The sequence below is a fragment of the Macadamia integrifolia genome, unplaced genomic scaffold, assembly GCF_013358625.1.
Source record: "Macadamia integrifolia cultivar HAES 741 unplaced genomic scaffold, SCU_Mint_v3 scaffold3576, whole genome shotgun sequence".
NCBI lineage: Eukaryota > Viridiplantae > Streptophyta > Magnoliopsida > Proteales > Proteaceae > Macadamia > Macadamia integrifolia.
In genome coordinates, this window is record NW_024869618.1 from 1 (window position 1) to 9,410 (window position 9,410).

Below are 9,410 nucleotides of genomic sequence, written 5' to 3' on the forward strand. Positions count from 1 at the left end.
CTGGCACATCAGAGAGGATTATGTTCCAAATAATCTCAACTTCAATCTTATCTTTGTGCTTGTTTCTTACTTCACTTATACAAAGCAGATCCTCTCCCACAAGGAAGGAACCTTTTTGGATGCCAACTCTGGGAAATCCAGGAAAGGTGAAGTAAGCATTTTCTTTTGTAATGAAGTCTCCCACTTTGAGCCAACGATGCCTTGGATCAATTTGTGTGAAGCAAGGTCTTCAGGACCCAGCAGATGACCCTCCCCGATTCGAGCAGTACCCCATATTGCTTCGCTGGGACAATGGGTGGTCTAGACAACCCGTGCTCGGGGAGTGGCACCGGGTCGAACTTGGCTATTCGATATAGAAGAGCTGCCACAGCCACAGGCGATGATAGACCATGGATTGGAGACTAACTTCATTAGTTAGAAGAAGAGAATATGGGAGGAAATGGAATATCTCCTCCTCGATCTGGTCGCTGCTGAATGTAAAATAAAAACTTTCCGGATCTCACTTACTACCACATGGTTTAGGGATTTTTGGTATAATTTTTTGGTAGTCCTTAAAATTTCAAAGCTTGAATTTGACTTTGTATCTAATTCTGTTTTGGGAGAGTGTTCTCCGTGGGAGATGGCCATGGGAGTTGGCAATCTCTGCCAGTGCCCCCAACAACCTGTTTCTCTCCTATGTTCATATAGGTCATTTCATATGGGGATTAACTTTATATTATTATCGAAAGTTGTCGTTGTCTTGCATAATTTCAAATTTACATATGAATTGACAATATTTACCCTCATTAGAGAAAAAAAAAAATTACGTTATACGACAAAGATAAAAAAAAGATTACAAATTATTTGACATCTTAAAGGGTGTTATGTGATTCTCTAAATGACAGCTCTATTGTTCAAATATGATATAATTGGACTTCTCTAAAAGGAACTATCTTTAATAAAAGTTTTAGAGTTATAGAAATTAATTGTATTTAGGCTTACTTCGCTTTCTAGAATCTATTTATTAGAGTAACCTGACAATTTCTTTTCCTAGTCCATAAAAATTTCTCATAATGATTTTGCATAAATAAGATGGAAGATGAAATTGAAATCATATCAAAGAGAACCTAAGTGTTACCTGCGATTTGACTTTAAAATATGGGTGATTTGTGTGTAGGTGTTTTGAGTTTTGGGGCTTTTGTGCATGACAGCCTATATTAGACAATAAACCAAGTTAAGAAAGAGGCTGATAAGGTAAGGTCCTCTTGAATACTTTCTAGGGAAAGGGTTTTCTATTCAAGAGTAATCCCTGGGCCACGGACACTGAGGGCACAAAAAGATCACCTTGCCCTTCCTCGAGTCACGTGCCCCTATGTCTGGGCATAGGAGTCGCTCTGAGACAGAAAACATTTGTCCATACTTCTAATAAGATATTTCATGCCCTATGCACCATGTAACTCCCTAACACAACAAACCTCATACAAGCTGATGTAGAGGAGGTCTTCAAGGAGTTCCTTGATCGTTTGGACTGACAGAAGACCACATTGTTTGACCGAAGATATTTGAATGATCTACCCAGAATTTTCAGCATTTTCAGCAATACTATTAGAACCACATCTTTTGACTCGGCTAACATCATGGGAGCCCTAACCCCATTTCGAAAATGGCAAGCAACGCTCTAGAGGCCCTCAATAGAGCCTGTGAAGTTTAGTCGCAAATTTAGGGTTTTACTAGTTTTTTATTATGTTTATGTTCTTACCATAATCAGTTGTTTTTACGTTTTTTCCTTCCTTAGAAGTACCTAGCTATATAAGGTTATTTTAGCTCATTTGTAAGATACTTCAGGTTTTAATCAAAAGTAGCCATTTTGTTCTTCCACTCTGGAATTAGGGTTTTATATCTCTTGTGGATTCGAAGGTTTGCCTTTGTTAAAACGATATTTAAACCAATGCATTTTCATTGTGTTACAAGCTACAACAACAACATCCAAAAACCTTATTCCAACTTAATGGGGCCGATTACATGGAGATTCCAAGTATGAACAAGCACAAGGTTCCATGCAAAAAGATTGAGGTCATGGCTAATTACAACTACAATATCACCTGTATAGCATCAATTCAAAGCAGGTAAGAAAATACTGAATTTACGCTGACTTTATTAATAAAAGGAAGTTGGATTAAAGAAATTTCATAAAACAAAATAAAAGTGCTATCATGTTCACAATCGTAAAGTTGGACAGTGGAGCTTAGATGTTGAGAAGACCTTGAGTAATTCGTACAAATTATGGTCCTTTTGATCCTTTTTAGTTGGAGAGTGACTAGAGAGGGACCAATAAGACACAAAAGAGGAGAGAGAAAATGAAGCCACCTGTTTCTTTCTCCTATTTTGTGTCTTGCTAGTGGGCGGAGAGAATTTGAATCCCTTAGAAATACAATACATTTTCTCTGACCTCAAAATAAAATCGGTATCGAGATCAGTATCAAACTACTTAAATTTTTCTGATATGATAACTGATACTATAAGGTACAGTGCTCTACTCTAGTAGGTTGTAAATGAAAATAAGTTTAGTTAAACTATTCACTCAACTTTACACAACCCATCCGTTGTCGTCCAGCGGTTAGGATATCTGGCTTTCACCCAGGAGACCCGGGTTCGATTCCCGGCAACGGAATTTTTGTTTTTTTTTTTCTTAAACTCATTCATTCTTATCATTCCCACCTCACAGAGAATTCATTCTTATCAGTCACAAAATCCACAATTAAATTTTATCATTGCCACCTCAGAGAAAATTCATTCATTCTTATCAGTCACAAAATCCACAATTACAAAACACATATAAAAGAAACGTCTTCTTTTTCATCCTCAAGCTGGACGTTGCTGGATTATTCAATATGTAATTTCTAAGAAAGATGGAAGGTGAGATTGAAACGGATGATGTAGGAGTTGGCAAGAGAAGCCATGTAGAGTTGGTTGCGGATCTGGAGGCCACCGGTGATGGTGAACAAACCTGGTTCAGTAAAGTACGCAATAGCTTCTCCTTTCAAATCCACGGCTATCACTCCCGCATTACTAAACATGTCTGGTAATGGGAGTTTCAGTTTTTCCAATATCCACACCGCCTTCCTGGCTATTGGGTATCTCAGTAGTGTTTCCCAGATGGCCGTCTTCCCCTACAACAACATTACACACCCATTGTCTTAATTAACAAGGAATTTGCAGTATGAAAGTCCAAATAATTTCTCAAGAGCAGAAACTTTAAAAAGTGTTACGATCGCATATCAATCATATGGGGTGATCATTCATCTATTTCGAAAGAGATTTTATTTAAGTTGATATCGGCTAGAGCTTCCTCACCTTGTAAGTCTGTTTATGTGGGTAAATTTTCCCAAGGTCAGTATCAGATAGGTTATAAATATCATTATAGGCATTTATATTGATCAGATCGAATTGGTCATATCAGGCATATTTTAAAAAACCTTCATATATATATTTTTTTGTTTTAAAAAAAGAACACTACTTGGTTATATGGCCTCTGCACCCAGACACAGAGAGAGTAATATGACGGTCCCCTTGTGATATAGCCAAATCATACGGCTCAGTAGGGTGAGGACACGCGTTGCCCACCGGGACACGTGTCGCCCGCCAGGTAGGGAGTACGAAGACTATCACGCTCTGTCACGTCGTTTGCATGAGGGGAATATTCCCCACAAGGAGGACAGAGGTATTGGAGCGGGACTGGGAGAGAGAGGAAGGTGGACCCCAGAAGGCAAGAGGAAACCCTAGGCCCGAGGAACCTTATAAGGGGGCCCGAGAAGAAGGAAGCAGGTAAGCATTCAGACCCTCACCATTACTCCCTTACTGAAAACTGTGCGGCCGACCCTAACTTGAGCATCGGAGGACTAACCCCGGACAAAGCTCCGGGCCTCCGCCGTCTGTGCTTGTGTAGGACCAACTCGCGGGGTTTTTTGGCAGCAACAGATTGACGCCGTCTGTGGGAACGACAGTAATGGTGGGGAGAGCCTACAACCGCAGGAAGATAAGAGCAGCGTTAAACATGAACGTGGGGGAAGAACCTTCAGGGGGGCTTCCTCCCTCGGCTGAGATAGGAGGAGAAAGGGGCAATGACGACTGGGAAGTATCCATAAGGTACCCGCGCTCAGGTGGATATTCAGTACGCGAAGGTAGTGATCCTCCGCCCCCTCCTGAAGCGCAAGAATACTTGACGAGGGAGCAATTCGAAGCTCTCCAGGATAAGTATGACCGGATGGTCGAGGCAATGAAGGAGGTCTCCAAAGCTGTCTCTCAGAAGACCGGCGGAGCACCGCCAGGCCCCCACATCAGCAGCGGAAAAGTCCCACACCCCAAGGTAGGACGCAGCGTGCCACCAGAGATCCACATGGGGATCCGCGTCGAGGAGACAATGAGAGGCACGAGGACTCGGGGTTGAAGCGGATGATCCTAGAACTGAAAGATGAAATCAAGAAGGTGGCAGAAAATCAAACGGGAACCCGCGAGCCAGACCTCACTAATGACACGGCTCTAGCTGATGAGGTCATGAGGGATCCGCTCCTGATCGGCTTTCGCCTACCCAAGTATGACACTTATGACGGGTCAGGGGACCCCGTTGATCACCTGGAAGGCTTCAAGGTCGCCATGCAGTTCCATCGGGTCTCGGAAAACATCATGTGTCGTGCCCTGCCATTGACGTTCAGAGGAGCGGCGAGGCTATGGTACAACCGTCTGCCGACGAAGTCGATCCACAGCTTCAGCGACCTGAGTTACTTCTTCGTGAAGGGATTCTCTAGTAGCCAACCCCTTCAGAAGACCATGTTGAACTTGACCAACGTCAAGCAACATGAAGGAGAATCACTGCGAAACTACATGAAGCGCTTCCAACAAGAGAAGGTCACGATCAGAGGTCTGGACCCGAAAGAGGAGTTCACAGCCCTGCTGGGATTTCGCCTACCCAAGTATGACACTTATGACGGGTCAGGGGACCCCGTTGATCACCTGGAAGGCTTCAAGGTCGCCATGCAGTTCCATCGGGTCTCGGAAAACATCATGTGTCGTGCCCTGCCATTGACGTTCAGAGGAGCGGCGAGGCTATGGTACAACCGTCTGCCGACGAAGTCGATCCACAGCTTCAGCGATCTAGGCTACTTCTTCGTGAAGGGATTCTCCAGTAGCCAACCCCTTCAGAAGACCACGTTGAACTTGACCAACATCAAGCAACATGAAGGAGAATCACTGCGAAACTACATGAAGCGCTTCCAACAAGAGAAGGTCACGATCAGAGGTCTGGACCCGAAAGAGGAGTTCACAGCCCTACTGGGAGGCGTCAAGGATAAGGAGCTGAAAAGGTCTTTGGCGAAGCATACACCAAGGAACCTAGCCGAGTTGAGAGCTCGGTGCGAGAAGTACATCCAGATGGAAGAAACCCTTCAAGCCGATGGAGCAGAACCAAGCCTCGTACAAGAGTAGCAAGCACACTCGCATTTTGCAATTTTTGCTCTTACGCACTTTTAAGTTGTAATTCCTCATCCTAAACTCTGGAGGATCTTATTCATGGAAAATATGAAAGCTGGTTTACGGCAATTGAGAAGAACTCTCCTATTTGGTGACATTAACTCTGCCGAATGAATACAGACAAAGGTCCTTGCCTCGGTTGGGAGTTCGGCCAAAGCCGAACGGACCTGACCGAAGGTCCTTACCTCGGATGGTGCTCAGGCTAAGGCCGAGCCGATCTGACCGAAGGTCCTTACCTCGATCGGGGGCTCAGGCTAAGGCCGATCCGAACTGACCGAAGGCACCTACCTCGGACGATGCTCAGCCTAAGGCGGAGCCGATCTGACCGAAGGTTCTTACCTTGGTCGGGAGCTTAGGCTAAGGCCGAGCCGATCTGACATAAGGTCCTTACCTCGGTTGGGGGTCTCAGACAAGGCCAAGCCGAACTGATCGAAGGTACGTACCTCGGACGGTGCTCAGCCTAAGGCCAAGCCGAACGGACCTGACCGAAGGTCCCCCTCTCGGTTGGGAGTTTGGCTAAAGCCAAACAGACCTGACTGAAAGTCCTCACCTCGGTCGGGGGTCGACCAAAGCCGAACGGACCTGATCGAAGGTCCTCACCTTGATTGGGAGTTCGGCCAAAGCTGAACGGACCTGACCGAAGGTTCTTACCTTGGTGGGGGCTCAGGCTAAGGCCGAGCCGATCTGACCGAAGGTCCTTACCTCAGTCGGGGTTTCGGCCAAAGCCGAGCCGAACTGACCAAAGGTCCTTACCTCGGTCGGGGTCTCGGAAAAGGCCGAGCCAAACTGACCCAAGGTCCTTAACTCGGTCGGGGTCTCGGACAAGGTCGAGCCAAACTGACCGAAGGTCCTTGCCTCGGATTGGGAGTTCGGCCAAAGCCGAACAGACCTGACCAAAGGTCTTCACCTCGGTTGGGAGTTCGGCCAAAGCTGAACGGACCTGACCGAGGGTCCTCACCTCGGTCGGGGCTCAGGCTAAGGTCGAGCCGAACTGACCGAAGGTCCTTAACTCAGTCGGGGTCTCGGAAAAGGCCAATCCGAACTAACCGAAGGTCTTCACATTGGCTGACTGAAGCTCTCGGTTGCAAGCAGAACTAAAGCCGAAGGAATAAGGCTGAAGGCAGGAAAAAGAGGGAAAAATTACAATTACGAAAATTTTGGTTACTCCCACAGGAAGAGACTCCTAGCGGGAGTAAGGGGGCTCCTGATATAGCCAAATCATACAGCTCAGTAGGGTGAGGACACGCGTCGCCCACCGGGACACGTGTCGCCCGCCAGGTAGGGAGTACGAAGACTATCACGCTCTGTCACGTCGTTTGCATGAGGGGAATATTCCCCACAAGGAGGACAGAGGTATTGGAGCGGGACTGGGAGAGAGAGGAAGGTGGACCCCAGAAAGCAAGAGGAAACCCTAGGCCCGAGGAACCTTATAAGGGGGCCCGAGAAGAAGAAAGCAGGTAAGCATTCAGACCCTCACCATTACTCCCTTACTGAAAACTGTGCGGCCGACCCTAACTTGAGCGTCGGAGGACTAACCCCGGACAAAGCTCTGGGCCTCCGCCGTCTGTGCTTGTGCAGGACCAACTCGCGGGGTTTTTTGGCAGCAACACCTTGTAACCCAATACAAAATACCTACCTTCTTCTGATGCCCTTGTGGACGTGTAGTGCCACATGACCAAATAATGTTCTTCTTCTCATTATTTAAATACCCAATTCATCTAATATGTATTTTTATCATATATCGGTATCGGACTTTGACAATGCTAATATGTATCAACGAATATGATACCAATACCTAGAACCAAGTTCAAGAGAAAAATAACATATATATATATATATATATATTTTTTTTTTGAGGAAAGAGGAAGAGAGGTGGAGCAACAATTGGAACAATGTATCACAACTGGATAAGTGAATTACCGCGGCTAACGCAATCCAATAGTGGCCATCTCCGTCGTATCGGATGTTGTCTGGCATACCGGGCAAATTGTCGATGAAATTCTCCACAATTCCTTTCTTCTTGCCTTGGAGGTGATATTTATTACATCTTTGCCTGCCCAGAAATTCAATTTTCCAATTAGAATTAGGAAAAAATTTTCACTCCATGAACCTGTAAGAATAAGCTTCCCGTCAAGTTTTACAGAATTTTACCACAGGGTAAAAAAAGATGTGGCAATCTAATCATTGGATAGACATTGAAAATTTGATTAGTTTAGTCGTCGTTTTTAAAATTCAAATTCAACTATATATAAATATAATCACTAGCATAAGGAGAATTTTTTTTTTCTTAAAGAATTCAATCGATAATTCCATTTGAGCTAAAACTTGACATGTGAGAAATCGACTAAGACACCTAACAATGAATGTGACAAAGGTCAAGTAAGACTAAATGAAGGGTGAGTGACTTACAACATCGTTTCACAGAAGATGAGGAATTCCTGGTCAGGTGAGAGGGTAACCCCATTGGCGAAGTATAGGTCGCGTACCAACACTTTGGTCTCATTAGTGGATGGGTCGAAGCTCAACAGCCTACCGTAGGGCCTACCCTCGAGCAAGTCATACAAGTGATCTGCATAACTATACTTGTACGATGCATCTGTGAAGTATATCACTCCATCTCTTCCCACATCCTGGCTGTCCGTTAGCCGGAATTTCAATCCTTCCGCCTCATCCGTCAACAATTCCACCTTTGGAGTTGCTCCTCCTTCTCCATTACTAATCAACCTCAATAGTCCCTGCATGCAACATCATGTACTTACGATTTCATGAAAACACATGTCATTTTGCTTCCATAAATCTCTCTCCATTTTGCTATTAACAGTATTTAGACTTTAGAGTGCATTTGTGGAAGAAAAAGGACAAATATTATCATGAAACCATATGTGAAGAGTCAGTACTCTCCACACATGTCTGGACCCGATTTTGATCCCCAACCGATGTCTAGAGTCCACAAAAACATCCTCCGCAGTGAGTGTGGTGGTCTAATGAACATCAGATGACTGAGAGAACCTTGGGGCGCATGCCCAGATGCTCTCAGCCATTCGATGCTCACCACATCGCTGCACTCACTACAAAGAATAATCATTAGAATCCAGAGTCCAGAGTCCAGACTTGGGCTGCTCTTCGGTAGTGCACAGTTGATAGGGCCAGGTTTAGCGCAGTTCTAACCCATTCTGTTTCAATAGGTTCATTAGGCTAAGAGCTAACACTTTGGGCCTATGCCAGGTCCAATCAGCTCAACTACCCTTGGACTGGGACTGAGTATTGCTGGGACAATTAAGTATGTTTTGGTAGGTCAAGGCAAGGATGATAGAACTCCTATTTTTCATAGAAAATTTTAGAAAATAAACAGTACCCTTAAGAGGGAAAAGATTGTCACAATGCCAGTATGACTCACCTGTTCTGAAAATGTGCGCCTCATGGAAATGATACTTTTTAAGATGTCAATTAGTGTGACTAGTGGTGTCAAAACCTAGCTTGAATCGGTGAAATCGAATCGTACTGATTGAAATCGAAATCAACATGAGTATATTGGATCATGTTTCAGACTGGAGGTTTGCAAAACCTAAATTAAACTGGACTTCATTGAACCTGCTAAAACATTGAACTAAACTTTAAAAAATTCAGATGGAAACTAAAACCAAATCAACACCAACTCAAAATTCATAGAAATATATAATTTTTCTTTCCACTTCTGAATATATTTACATGCTAAACTAGAATCAAACCAAACCCAAACCAATGCATCCTTATTGGATTATGGTTTGGACTCATCAATTCTCATAGCAAAACAAGTAAAACCGAATCAAAACCGGTCCAAATTCTACCAAGTACCAACCTTTGTGAATGGGAGATCCAAATCCTCTCCGGTGGCTGAGAGGATCTGGACACCACTCCAACACATG

The 9,410-nt window shown here is 44.4% G+C and overlaps 1 protein-coding gene and 1 non-coding gene across 2 annotated transcripts; one reads left to right on the forward strand and one right to left on the reverse strand.

Annotated features, from left to right (window-relative positions):
- Nucleotides 1–2,578: 2,578 nt before the first annotated feature.
- On the forward strand, nucleotides 2,579–2,650 carry TRNAE-UUC. Its single transcript has one exon. It is a non-coding gene; the product is annotated as a tRNA-Glu (tRNA).
- A 65-nt stretch (nucleotides 2,651–2,715) lies between these two features.
- LOC122068211 (protein STRICTOSIDINE SYNTHASE-LIKE 5-like) lies at nucleotides 2,716–9,082 on the reverse strand. The gene is made up of 4 exons (XM_042632078.1): nucleotides 8,903–9,082; nucleotides 7,915–8,240; nucleotides 7,426–7,558; nucleotides 2,716–3,149 (listed from the first exon to the last, which is right to left on the reverse strand). The coding sequence occupies exons 1-4, from the start codon at nucleotides 8,924–8,926 to the stop codon at nucleotides 2,880–2,882; spliced, it is 753 nt and encodes a 250-aa protein (XP_042488012.1). The 5' UTR covers nucleotides 8,927–9,082; the 3' UTR covers nucleotides 2,716–2,879.
- Between the last annotated feature and the right edge of the window lie 328 nt (nucleotides 9,083–9,410).

Bases quoted from the DNA above. Each gene is read 5' to 3' on its own strand.
- LOC122068211 (XM_042632078.1), bottom strand. From the start codon at position 8,926: ATGAGGCGCACATTTTCAGAACAG. The intron at 7,559-7,914 runs GTAAGTCACTCA...ATTTCTGGGCAG, and splicing joins ATCTTCTGTGAAACGATGTT to GCAAAGATGTAATAAATATC. The intron at 3,150-7,425 runs GTAATTCACTTA...ATGTTGTTGTAG, and splicing joins ATTGGATTGCGTTAGCCGCG to GGGAAGACGGCCATCTGGGA.